This window comes from Oryza brachyantha, chromosome 7, assembly GCF_000231095.2.
Source record: "Oryza brachyantha chromosome 7, ObraRS2, whole genome shotgun sequence".
Taxonomy (NCBI): domain Eukaryota; kingdom Viridiplantae; phylum Streptophyta; class Magnoliopsida; order Poales; family Poaceae; genus Oryza; species Oryza brachyantha.
Genome location: NC_023169.2, coordinates 8,610,727 through 8,630,031, shown reverse-complemented (window position 1 = coordinate 8,630,031; position 19,305 = coordinate 8,610,727). Strand labels below are relative to the sequence as shown.

The window sequence follows — 19,305 nt, the reverse complement described above, 5'->3', positions numbered from 1 at the left end:
TCACTGGCCGTCGCCGGGCATCCGCCACCACTGGTCACCAGACCCCGCCGCCGTCGCTGGTCACCGACCGCCGCCGTCCGGTCGCCTCCTCCTTCTGCCTCGTCCAAGCCGATCTCCCCTCTCCCTGTTTTGTGCCACCGCCCGGTGGGCCCCACCTGTCTGTCCCTCTCTTTAACTGGTCCATGGGCCCTACCCGAAAGCTCTCTCTCTTTCTCTCTCCCCGTGGGCCCCCTTGTCAGCCCCTCTTCTCCTCTTGTCTCACTGCCAGTGGGTCCTACCTGTCAGCACACCCTCTCTCTCCTTGCTGACATCATCGCCTCCAATTAATTGCGCAATAATTCATTAAGGTTTTCTGTTTAATTTAAAAACACAGTTAAACTTCTAAAATTCATAGCTAATTCATCTAGTCTCTGTTTAGGTCCATTCAAATTTCATTAAATCAAGAAAAATGCCAAGAATCCATTAAAAATAGTTTCTTTCTTTGTTTAGTAGTTTTATAGTCTGTTTTTGCTTGTTTTGTCTTGTTTGTCGTAGGTTTTGACCCCGTCGCAGCGCCGTTCGTTCTCGAAGTCATCGCCGAAGTTTCTCGTAGTTCTAAGCAAGGCAAGTGGAACCCTTCTTTGAACATATTGAACCCATGTTTTATAAAATCCCTGCTTTACATTCAAACATGCATCGCTTTATGCAAATGTATTTATTCTATTTATCTATTGGGCAATTACCCTTATATCCGTGTTCCCCATGTATTATCATTGTTATCCCAGGGTTAATTTGACTAGACTTAGGGTTAGGCAATGCTTAGCCATGCTTAGTTCAACTAGCTCACCAATTATCATTTAATTACTGTTACACTTTGATAGACCTTTAATGGTTGTAATCATTATTAATTTCCCGATGTGGATTAAATACAACTAAAATATTGCTTATGGTGGGCTGTGGGTGCATGGTTTTGAGAGCCGTGCCTATGGCAGTTAAGGACCGGTTCTCAGGAAACCCTGGAAGTCTTACACGTACTAACCACAAGTCAGAGTGGGCAACGGTGAGACTTGTAGTCTAGCTTGTCCCTATTCGACATACCTAGGCAATGGTGGGTGTGATGGAGTATGGATGGGAATCGTGGTGTAACGATGGTCCTATGCTGCTTCCGGATTCACCTAGGCACAAGAGGGGGCTGCCCGACTTGGTGTAAAGGAGGGGGCGAAACCTGAAGTGTGGTGCGATTGTCTAGGGAGGGTTAGGTGAAAGGTCTTATCATGGTTTCCGTACTGAGGTATCGTGGTGATACGTTGGGGCATGGTAACATGCTTGGGAGCCATGTCTTGTGGGTAATGTTGTACACCTCTGCAGAGTAAAACTATTCAAATAGCCGTGCCCGTAGTTATTGGGCGAACTGACAGATTCACTGGGATTAGTTGAACCATTGATAACCTGATCAATCTTGGAACTGGTTTGACCCTAGGCAACGTGGTGTAACGTTGATAGTGGTTTGGGTCTGTCGCAACGTGGTTTAACGTTGGACAGAGGGTTGACCCTGTTGCAGTGTGGTGTAATGCTGGACAGTGGTTTGGGCCTGTTGCAACGTGGTGTAACGTTGAATAGTGGATGGTTATTTTAACTATTTACTTTATTCAGTCTATTTTGTTTACTGTTTTGCTAAATTACTGCTGCAGTTTTGTGCAATTTAACCTTAGCCTATACTTGACACCCTATTGCATTCATTATTCTCCCTCTCTTGGGTGTTACTTGTTGAGTACGGTGGTTTGTACTCAGCCTTGCTTAATTTTTCCCCCACCAGAGCAAGTGCCAGAGTTTCAGTTAGAAGGTCGTCCGCAAGGTTAAAGTGAGGTTCAGTCCGCCGTCGAAAATGCCTGTGGTGTGGAGCCGTCATCGTCAGCTGAAGCTGAAGATTAGATGGTTTAGTTTGTTTTCCTTTTCCGCTGCATTTTGATAGATAAGTGTTTTTATTTGTTTTTAAGTCGTGGAACTGTATATTAATTTATTATAGTGTGTACTCGGGCTGATTCCTGGACCAAGATTTAATACATGCTATTGTTTAGAAATTTGGTGTAAATTTCTGGACGTGACAAGTGCCACGTGGGATCACATAATATCGGCTACATTTATTTTGACAGTTTTTTTTCTTGCTTCTTACACACACGCATGCTTTTTAACGTATTTCTTGTTGAAAAGTTTTTGCATAAAAGTTAATTATCTCATACTTCTACAATAGATTTTTAATTTTATAGTAGTTAATTTATCATTTTTAATATAAAAATAAATATCACAAAAATTAGATAACATTTTATCTTCGTAAAACAAAATAACATAATCCATGTACCGATATGTCCAATCCTTTGAAACATAAAAAAGTAACCAGAGAACGGAGAGATACACAGTACGTGTACCAATTAAATAAGGATCGGTGCTCGGATAGGTCCAATTAAGAACCGAATATAAAGGTCTGTTTGGGGAGTTTTATATTCTGACAAGTAGCTGTTTGGTAGCCAGCTTCTGAGAATCTAGAAAAACTACTAAACACACAGCTTCTCCAGATTCTGGATTCTTAGTTCATTTTTCAGAATCTGTAGCTCAGAAGCTGTGAACCGTTTGGGGCAGCTCTTGGCAGAAACAGCTTCTGGAAAAAGCTGCAGCTGGGAGAAACTCCCCAAACAGGAAATATGGTGTGAGCATTTGCCAGATGGGCAGTGTTCAACTATTATCTATTTTTAGCTATTTAATAACAAAATTAAATATTACAAAGGTATAATTTTACTTCCAAAAAAATAAAATGATAAACTTCTGTAAAACTTTTTATTAAAAATATAATATTTAGCAGTTTGACAAATATGTATACACAAATCGAGAAATAATCTAATGAAAAGAACCGCTGGTGTACTTATATCGTCTTACATACGGAGTGGATTTTTTTTTCCCTCAACCTGATAAAAGCAAACTGGAGAGCAGTGACCCAAGAGAGCGACAAAACCTAGAAAGAAACCCCTAAATTAATTCTAAAATCACGCTCTACTCCCTATCTTAAAATATACATACTTCTACACCTATACCTCCATTTTCATTTAATCACAAACTTCGATCCCAAAGTTTTTTACCTAACATATATCCCTTAATCAGTCACAGGATTCCCACAATTAATCTTATCAATTATACCCATCTACAACTCTAAAACTTATTATATTCAGGACGATGGGACTATATTTTAAAGTAGTCTAGCTCCATCGAACAAGCAGGCACACAAGTAGCAGCTGATTGAATATGCGTATGTTCACTCGTTTTTCGCTTATATTTATGCTTATAAACTAAAATTTAAATTTTTAATCTTAAATGTAGAGTTAATATTAGAGTTTTAACAAAATTTATTTTCTAACAGTGGCTTTTTAGATAGATAAGAATATATATATAAAAGTTTTATTCATAAATTATTTTTTGTTTATAAATATATCATTTATCTTTTTTTACGAAAAAACTAAACAATCATCCTGTTAACTTAGTACATGATCTTCGTGTTAGTAATATTAAAGACTGTTTAAGAGTGTTTTCGAAACCAAACATAACCATGATGGAAGGCATTATGTCACTTCAGAGCGAGTACAATAAGTAAGTGATGTAAGCGGACTTTAAAAATTAGCACGTCATATTTATGTTTACGTGGAGGAGAAAGAAAATAAGAGACATGAAAAACGGTTTATAAATTTGTAGTCAATTATAACACAGGCTACAAGACATTTAGTGTGTATGAGAGATGGATCATACATTAATGATGGAGTACATGTTTTATTTATGTGTAACTATTGTATAAATTGACTGTATGCTAGCTCTTAATGATAAGAAAATATTTTGAAGCCAGTAGTTAGAGTAAGTTTAATAGTATAGCCAACAATTTGTTTTAAATCATTTATAGTTATCTAATAGCCAATCCATACAATAGTTAACTACAAAACATATACTATACTATTAATATCTGATCTTACTATCGTACACATATTGTGCCTTGGAGTCTGTGATACATCTGACTATAAATCTGTAACTCGGTGCTTTTCTTTCTCCTCTATTATCTTCTTAAAATATATTTATAGCTCGCTTATAATCTGCTGTTGTACCGGTCTTAGCTCTTCTATTGACTTTTCTTTAATTTAAATTGGTTGGCACTTCCCCCAATAAACAAAATACACCTAATCAATTGCTGACTCTAGAAATAACACAGTCATCGATAATTAATCTAATAGCCAGTCCATAGTTAAGTTATACTATTTCATTAATATTCAGTACACCTTTGTTGGAGTCTATGATATGGCTACAAATATGTAGCATGCTTTTGTTTTTTAATTACCTACGCACAAATCTAGTATGATTATTCTTATAATCTGTTTATGTCAACTTGTTGAAACTACTCTTATAAAAACAAACACAAATTTATTATATATCAATAAATGCAATAGAGGGCGTACAGTTGGCAGCTCAAGGTAGAGCCAAACATTTATGTAGGAATGTGCAGAGACAAGGTGCACAGCTGTACTCTTTCAAACATCATCAGGTGTTCTTGTGGATCTACTGGTTGTCTGTTGTCTCACTGAAAGCTCCCAAACGTTATCATTGAGCCTCATCATTCTTAGGGCCATTTTCCTTGTGTTTATTTTTTAGCCTTAAATTTAGAGTTAACTTTGAGGGTTTTCACCCAAGTTTATTTTTTAACCTTAATTTTTAGATCGCTAAAAATATATATACAAAAGTTTTATTTACAAATATACCCTTTGACGATCACCCCTGATTGTTGTTTGAATCAATCATTGGTGACAGGGTATACATTTGTAGTCCACGAAAAATCATCAGGCGCCCTTTGGATCTCCTTGTCGATCTGCTGGTGTTTCTGTTGTCTCTCTCACAGAAGGTTTTCAAACATTAAGCTTTCATCATTCTTTAGTGTTAATTTGTCCAGATTAATTCTCAAAAAAATTCGCTAGAACCAAACCAAACAGCTAGATCCACCAAAATGATACACTCGAGCAAATTGAAGTGATCCACAAAATTAATCTAGAGTGTTGGTGTAGGATATGTGTAGCTCCAGCGTTCCACTCTAAAGATCCACTCCACGGTTCGATTTTAGGAGTTGGGACCCTAATTTCTTGTAAGGCATGACAAGTCTCGTAATTTCGTTCCACTTAATTGTGATACGAGGCTAAATTTTTTGAGATGCAATTGTATGTGTGCGTGTTCTGAGATGTAAATGGATTTGGTTATGCGTGTATGCTTCTGAATTGTGACTGATATATTGTCGTATTGCTGCTTGTATTGTGAGAATAGATTGTTGTGATGTGCTTGTATTGGGGCTATATATGGAAATACATTGTTGTATTACTGTTGTTTTCAGAGGGCATGACCGGCAATCTGGCATTACATGAGGCCAGCCGAATATTCTAGTTTATTTCCTTAGTGAAAATTCACATCCGTAATGGGCCTAGACTAATAGTCATTACCAATAATGTCACTATTGGTAATGGGCTACGATATAGGATCGTGACAGATGTTAATTGTCACGGTCATGGTATTAAACATAGACTAATAAAAAAACTAATTTTATAAATGAGAGCTAATTCGAGAGACGAATTTTTTGAGCCTAATTAATCCATAATTAGCAAATGTTTACTGTAGCATCACATAGGCTAATCAAAGATTAATTAGGCTCATTAGATTCGTCTCGCGAATTAGCCTAAGATTATGGATGAGTTTTATTAATAGACTACGTTTACTATTTTTAATAATTATCCAAACATCCGATGTGACTAGAGGCTAAAGTTTAGCCCCTAGAAACAAACACCCCCTAATGTTTTGCATTGTGTGGATATATAATAGGAAAATCTGTCCCTTGAAGAATTTTTTTAACAGTTCAATACATCTCACAGGGGCTTTTCATCAGAAGATGTCGTAGAAGCTTGCAACTGTTTGTTGAGTATAGATTGGATGAGATGCGTTTAAAATTGACTGCCTTTTCTGATCATCTTTGACCTGAAACACATTCATGTTCTGAAATACTGATGTTTTTAGTTACTACTTTCTATTTCATATTGTAAGACCTTTCTAGCTTTGCCTAAATTCATCAATTGATAAATGTATATAATTTATATATATATATATAGATTCATTATCATCCATATAAATCTAGACAAGGCTAAAAAATCTTACATTATTGTGAAACGGGAGTACTTCTTTCTGGGATGGGAACAAGATCACCAAAGTTCCTCAGCTTTATGTGGAACCATTTGTCTTGGGTCATGGAGACAACATCAGTTATTGTATTGGTATTAGAAAATGGTGATGTATGCGATATAATTTGTGTTCTTATAATACATCCATGGTTGTTACTGAAAAGAGTAATATAAATTCAACAGGAGCAACCCATAATGGTTTTAATTTAGTATCCACTCAATTGTCGTTGTTCTTTTTTTAAAAAAAGGAAAACAATGCAGATAATGTTGATTCTTCCGTTTATGGTCTGGTTGGTTGGTTCAAGGATTTTATTTTTTTAAAGTACACCACTTTTAGCGTGAACCAATGATTTATTTTGATCCAATGGAGTATATTCAGCCCAAAGCACTTAGGCAGTCCCAGTGGTATATTAATGGTGGTTTCTATTCTCATTAAATAGTTTGCCACATAAGTAAAATGGTGACATGGCAATGTAATTAATAAAGAAAGAGAGGGAAAAACTTAGAAATGATTTCCTCGTAAACAAACAAAGTCTTCTCTTTACCCAATGTACCAAGAAACTATGAATTCACCATTAGGGAGAAACTACTAGTTTCTAGGGGACATGTGTCATACTCACCATTGGTGAAATAATACTGAGTTAGGAGAGAGAAATAGAAAACATTTATTACTCAAACACACATCCGCTATGAAAAAGTTTCTATAGATAATTTCTTATACTATGGCAACCTTGACAATTTCTTTTAGAGAAAATCTAAAAAATACCATTGACAAATGTCCAAGTCTAAGAATATTTTTTTAAGAGAACACAGTACAACGCAGACCCTATGAGCATCTTCGAAGCCTGATTAGCGGGGACGGCGCCTACCCTTGAAAGCACAAAGCCATTAGAAAATCCCCAGGACCTTAGGTGCTACTAAGGCCCTTGTAACCACTAGGCTACAGACACTTTCATATATATAATTTATATTTTAACAAATAAATATCAATCAATAATATGAACAAAGTTTGAAACACACACACACACACACACACATATATATATATATATATATATATATATATATATATATATATATATATTGGTATTTCCAATGTAACCTATTGAAAAGTTCGATCTAACAAAGGACCGCATTTTCAAATATTTGAAATTGTTTAATAATACATGTTTGAGGAGATTTAAATAACATTTCTAGTACGTTTGTGGATCGAGTATATTACTCTAAGTAATCATGGTATGATGATGATGATATGCTTATATAATACTTAGTATGCACTCAATTTCCTTGCAAAGCCAAGTATTAGGCCAAAACTACCCTTAATCTATGAAGGGAATATTAAAAACTCATCTTACCTCTATGGAGCTAAGATGGGGCACTCTAAAGCAACTCTTGGTTCAAAACAAGACAGCACAAATTGTTTGGTGGGTAAAGCTAAAGCAAGGCTGAAATATGTATTAGTAAGGTCTAAATAAAAATATATAATATTTCATCCATTCCATATTAGAAGACGTTATGGTTTTTCCTAAATTTATATGTGTGCTAATAAATATAGACATATAAATAAAACATATACGTTGATATATGGATAAATCTAGGTAATCCTAAAATACCTTATAATATGGAACGAAAGGAATAATCTAAGTTAAACCATGTATTCACCTAGCAGACCGCTTTCTGATGACGATTTTTGTAAAATGGAACTACTATTGTGCATAAATTGGATCTAGTTGGAATGGCATAAATGTTATTTTGAGGTAGCCCTGCTTTTAATAATTTTCTGGCAATTGGAAGAGTTAGCAACTAGATTTTCTTGCAGCCTATCATAGCAATTTATTGTTACTTCAATTATTTTTCAATACCAAAGTTGGCTGAATAGCACTCTTCCTGTATTTGTCATTGAAGGAAATATAAGCTAATTCTCTAGAGAAAAAGGAGACAATAAAGTACATCAGCAGCTCGGTAAATGCCGGTAGCCGCTTTTCGAATATTTTTTTACCAAGATATGAAAATTTGTATATTTGGTACTAGTACTTTCACTGTTTAGCTATTTTATAGTAAATGCAAAGGACGAATTAGAAGGTTATATGCAATTCTTACACGTGAGTTTGTTTATGTGCTGTGTGATATATACTGTGGAAAAACCTAACAAAGTTTTGATTGTGGTTACATATTTACTTTGAGAGTTAATTTCAGTTTAGACTACTATTATTTACCTTAGTTTTAAAATGGACTAGGCCTAAACTTATGTTTCCACTTAATACCATTTAATACAACCATTTGTTGCTCTTTGGACCATGGTTTCCTACTCTGGGCCGCCACATCAGTTTTGGCCCGTGCCTAGCGGGCAGCAGCAGCGAGTAAGCGACCTAGAAGAGAGCTCATGTGGAAGACTCGGTTCACAGAATAATGCTTGGGGGTTCATGCGGTAGTGCACGGAGCGGGTGACGATTTGGCCCCAATTCTTGCTGCGTTGAACTAGGTTAGGCCGCTCGACAGCGGCATCCTCGATGGCTTCGCTCGGCATTGATGTCGCCGATCTATCGGCATCGGCGGCATCAGGCTGCTCCACTCGGCATCGGCATTGCGCCGGTGTTGGCGCCAGCGACCGCGGCAGCCTAGGCCGCTCCGCTCGGCATCAGTGTTGTCGGCCACGGCAGCGTCACTCGCTTTGCTCCGCATCAACTCCCTCAGTAACTCCAGTCGGCTGCGACCAGCAGGCTGCGTACTCGACAGTGGAATCCTCTCACGACATCCTTGGCTGCTCTGCTCACGATGTCCTTGACTGCTCTGCTCACGGCTCTCCCCTCTAGAGCTGCTATTTGTCCCCTGTGACAGAAAGAACAAGAGTGTGAACATCTGCAGCTGCCATCCCGCTTGATCCTTGCGGCCATTCACAAGGTAAATCAAATAGAGTACTAGCTCGGATTGATCGGTTCAGTTGAATGCCTAGAATTTTAATCTAATACAATTGTTATTAATCACATCTCGTTCTTGCGCTAAGCATAGTTGCATGTTAAATTTTAGAATAATTGTTATCTGTAGAAAATGCTGAGAGCCTAAACAACCACTTGTATAATGTGATACTAGATGATGTGTATTTTGTCTTTAGAAGGTAAAATTTATACTTGACTACAAATGCTTTGAGCAAATTTAACTAAAAAGAGTTTAACTAACTTCCTTTCCTCTCCTCCCTAGGACCCCACGACTGCCACCTTCTCTCTTCCCTGGACTGAATCCACCAGATGTTGCTCACATGGCATGGGCCAAAAAACAACATGGCGGCCCAAGTTAGAAAACTTAGTCCAAAGTGCAACAAATGGTTATATTAAGTGGTTTTATGTGAAAACATGTGTTTGGGCCTAGTCCATTGTGAATAAAGGTAAATATAGCTAGCCCAAAACTGAAATTAACTCTTACTTTGACTTATTATAATAAGGAATAAGTACATTTGAGATCCCTTAACTTGTCGCTTAGTTTGATTTTCGTTCATGCATCACAAAACTAGATATAACGTGTCCCTTAACTTGTAAAACCAGTAAAAAAAAGGTCCTTTGGCAGTATTGTCGCTGGTTTTGGGTGACGTGGCATGTATATGTGGCCTCTTTGACTCTGTTTTCATTCCATGTGGCTTTGACATGGGATCAGGTTGCATCATAAAATTAGAAGGATTATAAGTTTAACATGTCTAGTGATCACTGGGCTAGAACCATGGGCATGCATTCTCATACATATCTGAACAAAGTTTAGAAATCCAAACAGAAGCATGCATAGCTGAAGTGAGTAGCTAATGGTACTTACTACTTACCAAAAGGCAATATAGCTGAAGAACTTGACGCTGAAGGACATGAATAGCAGGGACGATGACGAGAAGATGGCCTGCCCGACGGGAGAGCGTGGACCTCCTTGTGCTTGCGTCTCGGCAGTGTCGGTGAGCTTTGACGGCGGATTACGGTGCCGCTCTGGCTCTTGCTGCTACTGCCTCGATGCACGGGTGGAGCCTGTCCTACACCAGCATGTCGTGCCTGACAGCGGCAAGCATCGTCGTCCTCCTCCTCAACTTCACACCCGTCGCTCCCCTGTTCAGTCCTCGTCGGCGCTCCCGACCGCCTCAGCCTCGACTGAGCGTTCGTCTAGCTCTGGCTCGCTCCCATATGGCCCCCTATCCGTTGCCCCCACCCAGAGGACACCGTGGTCACCCCTGCGCCGATCCCCTGTTCGGCCTCCACCGGCTGCACGGTGCGCCGCCGCTCCTGTCCACCTCGGCCTCAGCCAAGTGTGTGCCCAACTCCACCTCACCTCCCTGAACCTTCTTGGCCGCCGACCTCACCGGAGCTCACCGGAATCGGCGCCTCCAGGGTCGCCGTCACCATCCAGAAATGACCGCCGCCGCCAGCCTCCTCGCCGACGCTACAGCTACCTCCACCTAGGGGAACAGGTTTCCCTCGGCTCCCTGATCCCGGAGACGGCCTCCCCTCGTCGGTCCGCCGCCCTCCTGGTCGCCGGTGCCCTCCCCTGCGGCTGCACAGGGAGAAAACGAAGGAAGAAGAAGAACAAAAGGAGGAAAGAGGAAGAAGGAGAAATAGAGGAGAGAGTTTTTATTTTTTTCTCTATTTAACTGACAAGTGGATCCCTACAAGCTTACTAGCATGCCACGTAAACAAAACAACCCCTCCGTAATACCTAGGGACCTCTATTAGACGAGATTCACAAATTCAGAGTTTAACATTTCTGTTATTAGGGTTTAGGGACGATTTTAAAACTGAGCGTTAACGTAAGGAACCTACGGTGAACTTATTCCTTATAATAATATCGTGCATTACCCATATGGGCCTTTATGATAGGCCCACAATGTTGGTGGGCCAAACTGGCCTGTACCATTAAGACCTAGGTTTTAGAGGCATCGCGGTGTCCCGGACTCCCGGCGGCGCGCACAACCTTCTCTCCCCTGACTCCGCCGCTGCTGCTGGCGCCGCCGCACACCCCCGGCTCCCCTGTCCACGCTGACTTACTCGGCGGCCACCGCCCAGCACGGCAGTGTCAGCTTCCCTCACCTCGTGTCCCGTAGGCGGCTACCCTGCACTAGCTACCCTGCACTAGCTACGCCTGCCGCCGCCGCCGCCACCGCCACTGCCTCCGTGGACTGACCACGCCAGGGCCTCGCCACGATGGGGCATAGCGACGGTGACCACGAGAGCGACCTCTCCGCCGACGATTCTCCGTGGAGCGAGGGTAGCTGGTCCGACGACGACGAGGAGGTGAGGCTCTCCTCTTCGAAGGATTTCGAGTTCCCCATAGCCGTTGTGTGGCTTGTTTTTTTTTTCTTTTTTGCGGATATATGCATTGACGCTTCTTCTTCGATGGTTCGAGCTGCAGGGGTCACTATCATTCGAGGACAGCGGCGAAGGCTCCGACGCCGAGTCCGACGAGCCCGATGCCGCGGCGGCGGAAGAGAGCGACTCTTCCGAGGACGAGGTGAGACTCTTCCATTGTTTCAGGTTTTAATCCATTGGTCACTCTGCGGCTTCCTGTTGAAATAAAAGCTTATTGTTGTAATTGCTGTCTGCAGGTGGCACCACGGAATACGGTAGGCGATGTGCCGTTGGAATGGTACAAGGATGAGGAGCACATTGGCTATGACATCACTGGGAGTAAGATCAAGAAGCGGGATAGGGAGGGCCGAATTGAGGCCTACCTCAGGAATGCCGATGATGCTAAGAGCTGGTATGGTGCTGCTAGAACTTTGGTTGGTGTATTTTCTGTAGCTGATGCAGCAAAAGCGTAGGCCCGATGAACCCAGGATTGAATTACTCATCTACAAGCACTTCCATTTTGCTGCATAAGAATCATAATGAAAAGGATGTACGATTAAATGATGATGCTGGCAGGATCTTCCACTATTTATGTTTTTTTTTTCATTTTCGGTAGAATGTCCTCATTAAGTCATTTGATTGTCTGAATCTTGTCATACTCAAAAGATACTAGCTTAACCTCAATCATGGTTTCAGATAAGAAGGTGTAGCCACAGGTATTAACACTCATTTAGAAATTTTTGTTGCATAACATTTCGTAAAGATGTTGAGTCTGTGGTAATCTTCTTTTAGTAAATGGAGCTGGAAGGTTCTCGATAATTATTACAACTGAAATGTCCATATTTTTTATTGTCTCTCTATTGATGAGAAAATGCATTTTGCTTGCACTTTGTTTGTGCACATCATCTGATTCTGGCTTAATTGGCTATGAATCTACTTACAAATTTAATGATGATTCTCATTGCTTTTATCGTGTTCAATTTTAGGAGAAAGATTTATGATGAGTATAACGATGAGGAGGTGCAGATTACCAAGGAAGAGGCTAAGATAATTAGTAGATTGTTGAAGGGAAAGACTCCGCACACAAATGTGGATCCATATCCAGTATGTGCAATAACACATATATTACATATTTAATGCTCAAATTCATAGCTATTTAGGAAATGATTATCTGTAGGGGGCAATCTCATATTGATGAATATGCATGCTGCTATTTTGTGTATTTTCGGATAAATTTTAAAAAAGAATCCCATGTGGCATATTTGTACCAATTTATACTGATAGTTTTGCCATTACAAAAATTATTAATCTGCGTTCACTATGCAAAATTCAATGGTAGTTATCTGTATACATCTACTGAGAGCTATAAACACTTGGAGATACCTATGATTAACACTAAGAGATACTTGTACTTTGCAACACCTCTCAAGAAATGTTACTGTTCTTTCGACTATATGATTATTATAATGTATCTTGACTGAAATAGACTGACTAGTACCCTTATTTAGGATTATGTTGATTGGTTTGAATATGATGGTAAAGGCCATCCACTTTCTAGTGCCCCGGAGCCAAAGAGACGATTTGTGCCCTCGAAGTGGGAGCAGAAGAAGGTATGTCATATAGTTTTCTTAAAGTTTCTGTTAGTTACTCTTTTTGCAAGATATAAAGAACAGCGTGGATGTCTTATTACTGAGTTCAACTTGATTAAAAAATCAATGCATATTCTATAATCTATCTGGAATGGTTTATTTTCTTTTTGCCAGAGTGAAATGAATGCTGGCAGGTCCCAAATACCTTGTTTGGTGAATTAAATTCCTGATTTATTATGGTGACTCTATTGGGATGTTTACTGTTTCAGCATTTGGTATTCGAAATGAGTGTGAATTGCAGTTTGGCTGTAATGATGCTACATACACTCTTATTCCGTTGTGAAGATATTGTTTTCAGTTAAAGTCCAAGATCTGCTGAGTATACATGCCAAGTTCCTCACTGTCCATAAGAGTTGTCTATTAACATCTCTCTGAAGTAGCTTTGAATTTTTCGTCCATGCTGTCATGTTTCAGACATTCTAATGAACAATCAAGTAGTTGGCATTGCCATCCAGATAGTCTTGTTCTTATGTGGTCATTTTGGCAGGTTGTTAAACTTGTCAGAGCCATTCGTAAAGGATGGATCAAATTTGATAAGCCAAAAGAGGAGCCTAACTTTTATCTGTTGTGGGGGGATGAAACTGATACAGCAGACAATAAGCGGCAAGGCTTGAGCTACATTCCTGCACCTAAACCAAACTTGCCAGGTATTATACCTACAGTGTTACTTTTTCGTAAAAATCTCTTTGACAGTTCATTAGACATGAACATTTCCGTGCCAGCAAAGTTATTTAGCCGTTCCACAATGTAAGACTTTCTAGTTTTGTCTGGATTCATGTGGTTGCTAATTAATCTAGACACATATGCAACCATATAAATTGATCAATGGGTGAATGTAGGCAAGACTAGAAAGTTTTACAATATGTAACGCGGAAAGTACATTTATGCCGAGTATGACATATATTTGAAGTTCTATTTATTCTTATGATGGCATTAATGTTCATATTCAGGTCATGAAGAGTCATATAATCCTTCTGTTGAATACATTCCAACACAAGAGGAGATAGATTCGTACCAGCTTATGTATGAGGAGGACAGGCCAAAGTTTATTCCACGAAAGTATGGTTTCTACAATGTTATTTTGAGTTCTCTTATGTATGTCTTAATAATATTAACATTTTAGCTGTTGGTTTTATCAGGTTTGATTGTCTTAGAAGTGTACCTGCATATGAGAAGGCACTTAGGGAAGGATTTGATCGGTGTCTAGATCTTTATCTCTGCCCTAGAACACGCAAGAAGCGTGTAAGTGGAATCCATATGCTCTTTTCAGGAGGACATGTGGTTCATTTATTATATTTCCTCCATTTATCAGTTTGGATCTTCATTTTTTTGTCATTTTCCAGTGTGATGATTAATTTATAATCTGGCAGATAAACATTGACCCTGAGACACTCAAGCCAAAGTTACCCAGTAAAAAGGATTTGAGGCCATACCCAAGAACATGTTATCTTGAATTCAAGGGGCATAATGGTCAAGTGAAGTCTCTTTCAGTTGAATCAACTGGGCAGTGGGTAGCATCTGGTATATACTATATTCATTTTCTATGACCCACTTTCATATATATATATGTGTAGGATATTCTAATGGTTAAAGTGTTACAAGATCTGACATTAACCAACACACAAGATACTAACTCAAAAATTTGAAGGATATGTTTTTTTGTACATGTCCTTGATCAGTATCTACTAATTTCATAATTGCTTTGGAATTGTACAAGCTCCCTGTACCATTGAGCAATGGTGGAGAAACCATTCGAATGATGCGTGTGCGAATCTTATTTCTTGGATCAACTTTATGAGTTTCTATCTATACTCCTTGGAAAAGCCAATAGTGATCGTGGAAGTGAAACTGCCAACCTTTTCAACTGTGCAGCATATTTTGTTTACTACAAATCCATGAAGTTCTCAGTATCACTAATTAGTCTTGACATATATTGGTACCTTGATATGCTCCTATTGGTGTAAAGCTAACTGTTACTTTTTGAATCATATAAAACTGTTTAGTGCTTCATGTAACAAAAATATGAAGGATATGTGTAATAAAAGAGCTAGTGATATGAAATAGTATGAATGGACGAGGTGTTGAAAAACACTGCTATTCCCATGACTGCCTTAATGTTGAAGACCATGTAGAAAAGGGGTTCCATATTTTGAAATAGATTATAAATTAAGCTTTCAGTATCTGTTCATGCCACAAAGGGCTTAACTGTGTTGTCTCCGTAGAATTATCCCATCATCTTGAACTTGATGGCATGAGTATATTGTAGTTACAACTTACAACTTACATCTACTTCTTTCATAGGTTCATCTGATGGAACAATTCGTGTTTGGGAGGTTGAAACTGGTCGCTGCATTAAGGTTTGGAATGTTGGTGGTGTTGTCCATCGTGTTTCGTGGAATCCTTCACCTGATAGGCATATTCTTGCTGCCGTTGTGTAAGCTCATGCACCCTTGAATGCTTTTCCTTTCTTTGACCTTTATGTATTCTAAATTTTGAACTTCCATCTTCTTCGAAACAGAGACCATGATCTGCTGCTTCTTAATGCTGAGATTGGGGATGAAGACATTCAAATGAAGACAAAAGGGCTCCTCCAAATTGATGAATCAGCCCCGGAAGAAGATACTGGTAAGATAAGTTCTGAACCAAGCAATTCTGCTGATGTATTACAAACTCATTCACTGTTTCTGACTTCATACTATTTCTATATTGCAGGTGATAAGAAACCAGCTGTTAAGTGGGTTAAGCATGAAAATTTTGATGGAATCATGTTGATTCATCACAAGGTAACTGACGATTACTTGACATATAATTTTCTTTGCAGTTAATAGCTCTTATTTTTCCTTGCTTACCATCTACTTTGTTGATCAGGCTGTGTCAACCGTGGAGTGGCATTTTAAGGGAGACTATTTCACCACAGTCGTGCCAAGTGATATCCTTTATGAAGCTTGTGATCTAGTTTTGTTTTATTGAGAGTGCTACCTTGTCAGAATAACAATATTAAAAGAGATTTTTTTTCTAGCTCAGACTTCCACTGCAAGCAGTAGACTGATGAAACTAGTTAAAAAAGTACCATTTTGTGTCCTTTTAAAGTCAATAACAAGAACTTTTAATCATTAATTTAATTGCTATATGCCTGAAAAAGTTACAAAGTGTGATATGAGGTTATTTCTTAGCATGAACTTATTTGTCACATTTTTATATAACCGTACTAGACATTCTAAACAATAACTTTTGGTGAAAACAAATATGTTTTTACTGCATGAATTCTTGGAAGTAATTATTTGCCAGCTGGAGGGAGTATCAGCTTACTGTCTACAGCAATGGCCATGTATAAATTAGATATGTTCTTTGTTTAGGGAAGGGCAGATGCTCTTTCTTGTTTCTATTCCATGTCATCTTATAGTGGGTATGCATAGCTTTGTTACCAACTTATCATTTTGAATGTACTCTTTCAAGTTTATTCCTTAATTCCTCCCTACGTGATTCAAGAGCTGTACTATTGCATCAGCTCTCTAAGAAGCATTCGCATCATCCTTTCCGTAAATTGCCAGGCCTTCCTATTGCAGCTGTGTTTCATCCAAGTCAAAAGATGTTCTTTGTGGCCACTAAGAAATTTGTTCAGGTTTATGATCTCCAGAAGGCACAGTTAGTCAAGAAGTTGGAGTCAGGTGTTCGTGAGATTTCCTCTATCTCGATCCATCCTGGTGGTAAGTTATATGTTCGCTGTGTGGTACTACGTAATTAACTATTTGCTAGATTTTCGGTGCCAGAGTTGTTTCACGTTTCGTTGTCCTAAGCAATAAATCACTGGCTCATATTAGCATTAGTGCATCACTATTGAGTTGGTTTGTGCTGTGCTTACTTTACAATTCTTCCATTTAGGTGATAATGTTATTGTGGGCAGCAAAGATGGTAAATTGTGTTGGTTCGATACTGATCTATCCACGCGTCCATACAAGACATTAAAGTATGATTCTTGTCTTATCTTTAAACATCTTTATCAGGAAACTTGTTTTAAATTTCTGTTTTCCGATAAATTGCATCACAAGTATCATGAACACTGTTATTTTCTTACATGCTAAATTAATATGCTCTTATTCCTTGTCAGAATGGAGTGAAAGTTCCTTTTATATGTAATGGTTGTAAGATGAACTTGGAGTTCATCCAAAAGCTTAATATCTTTTCCTCCAAAAAAGAAGCTTAAATTAAATCTGTCAATTTATTTTATCATTATTTTTTGTCCTATCATTGTTTGATAAGTTTTTGTTCTGCTAAATTAACATTTCCATATTCTGTATTTCAAAGTGCTATTATATATCAAATAATTTAGCAATGCTATGGACAGCATGGGCCACATCATGTTTTCCTGCTTGATGTCATTCTTGTCAGGAAAATATTCCTGTATGAAGAAAATTCTCTGCAACCTTCAACATTTCCACTAAGTACAATTTTTGTCCTTGTTTTCAGCATTTAAATTTGAAATGGTCAAGAGCTTCTCTTAATTCTAAACCAAGCAAAATAAGCTACAGTCTATGACCAATGCCTTTCTACATGGTGCAGTCTCTGCTCCAATGAATTATGCTTTGATATGAATTTAAAGGGAAAACTGTCTAGCTTTTAATGGTTATAATGAATCTCTGAGAGAAGATAACTACTAGTTACTACTCAAGAATGTCTTCCCTTTCTGTTTACTCATTTACACCTTCCATAATCCATATTTTCTCAAAAAGGATTTCCAGTTAGTCAAGGTATTGGGTATTGTTTGTTGTTCGAATATGACTTCTCTTTTTCATAGTTCAGATCACATTATTATGTCTTATATTCTTTTGAAATCCAATATTTCTTTTTGCGCTAGTGTAACTCATTTGCTTAATTTCAGGAACCACTCGAAGGATATCACTAATGTTACCTTTCACCGGAAATATCCTCTTTTTGCATCATCCTCAGAGGATTGTACGGCCTATGTATTTCATGGAATGGTCTATTCAGATCTCAACCAAAACCCACTTATCGTACCACTGGAAATTCTTCGTGGTCACTCGAGTTCAGATGGAAGAGGTAAGTATATCCATATCTTTTTATTTGCATTCTCTAACATGTCCTGCATGTACATATATCTTTAAATACTATGATTTAGTTAGTTTTTTGTTGTTAAAGTGTACTAACCGCATCTATTCCTAAATAATTAAGTCAATATTGAGTTGAGTTGATGGAGCAATCAGAACTGTGTTAATGTGTTAATGCAAATTGATGATAATGATTGGTAGCAGTACATATTTCATCGCATTGTGTTCATAGAAACATTTAGTTTAGTTCTCCCCTTTCCTTTTCGAAAGAAGTTTCATGGTTTTTTTTTCATGATATTATGATTACTATTGAATTAGTAAAAATCCTTGGAAGGATATCAATAATGTTCAACTCACATAATTTTCCTGCTGATTAATTCAAATAATTTTAGGGACAATTTCTAATCATCAGCTGTGCTGTTGTTGGTGTGCAGGAGTTTTGGATTGCAAATTCCACCCAAGACAGCCTTGGTTGTTCACTGCTGGTGCTGACTCTGTCATTAGGCTTTATTGCGATTAAAGATGCTGTAAAATCATCGAATCAATGCAACATGTCTGGTCTTTCAACGGGCTCGTATACGATAATGGACGGCGTATTGTGCCATGCCCTTAACTGGAGCCAGGGTATGTGGCTTGTGGCAAAGATGCACGTGCTGAGCCATTTTTGCTGCCTAAATTTTGTTTCAAGTTATTTGCTGTACCCTATTGTTATTGTAGTTCTGTAGAAACAGTGAGACAGGCAGAATGTGCCGGGGACCAGAGTCAAGGCAAAAGGTAGCTGTGTACCAGGAAAAATACTTTATAATTTATGCCACAGGTCTACAAGTTTTAACATGCTTGTCGAAAAGAGGTTTTGTACTGACACTAGCTTTTGTAGTCTGTGTTCAGTTTTCCACTTTGGTCATGGCTTTGTAAGCTTGGATGCACGCATCTTCTAGACCCTTCCAGAACTCATCTATGCTTCTCTTTCTTCCCTGCTTTTGTACGAGTCACATTAGAAATTCTTCCAAGCTAGTGAAAAGTCTGGTGTCATCTCTCAGCCTCACAGGTCACAACC

At 38.6% G+C, this 19,305-nt stretch overlaps 1 protein-coding gene across 1 annotated transcript; it reads left to right on the top strand.

The window, feature by feature from the left end:
• Positions 1-11,159: 11,159 nt before the first annotated feature.
• LOC102722233 (ribosome biogenesis protein BOP1 homolog) lies at positions 11,160-19,080 on the top strand. The gene is made up of 17 exons (XM_006658445.3): positions 11,160-11,479; positions 11,598-11,696; positions 11,791-11,945; positions 12,520-12,637; positions 13,042-13,143; positions 13,670-13,829; positions 14,133-14,241; positions 14,322-14,424; positions 14,553-14,703; positions 15,484-15,616; positions 15,701-15,807; positions 15,895-15,965; positions 16,051-16,111; positions 16,662-16,889; positions 17,065-17,149; positions 18,062-18,240; positions 18,683-19,080. Exons 1-17 carry the CDS (start codon positions 11,390-11,392, stop codon positions 18,766-18,768), a joined length of 2,037 nt encoding a protein of 678 aa, XP_006658508.1. The 5' UTR covers positions 11,160-11,389; the 3' UTR covers positions 18,769-19,080.
• Positions 19,081-19,305: the final 225 nt, after the last annotated feature.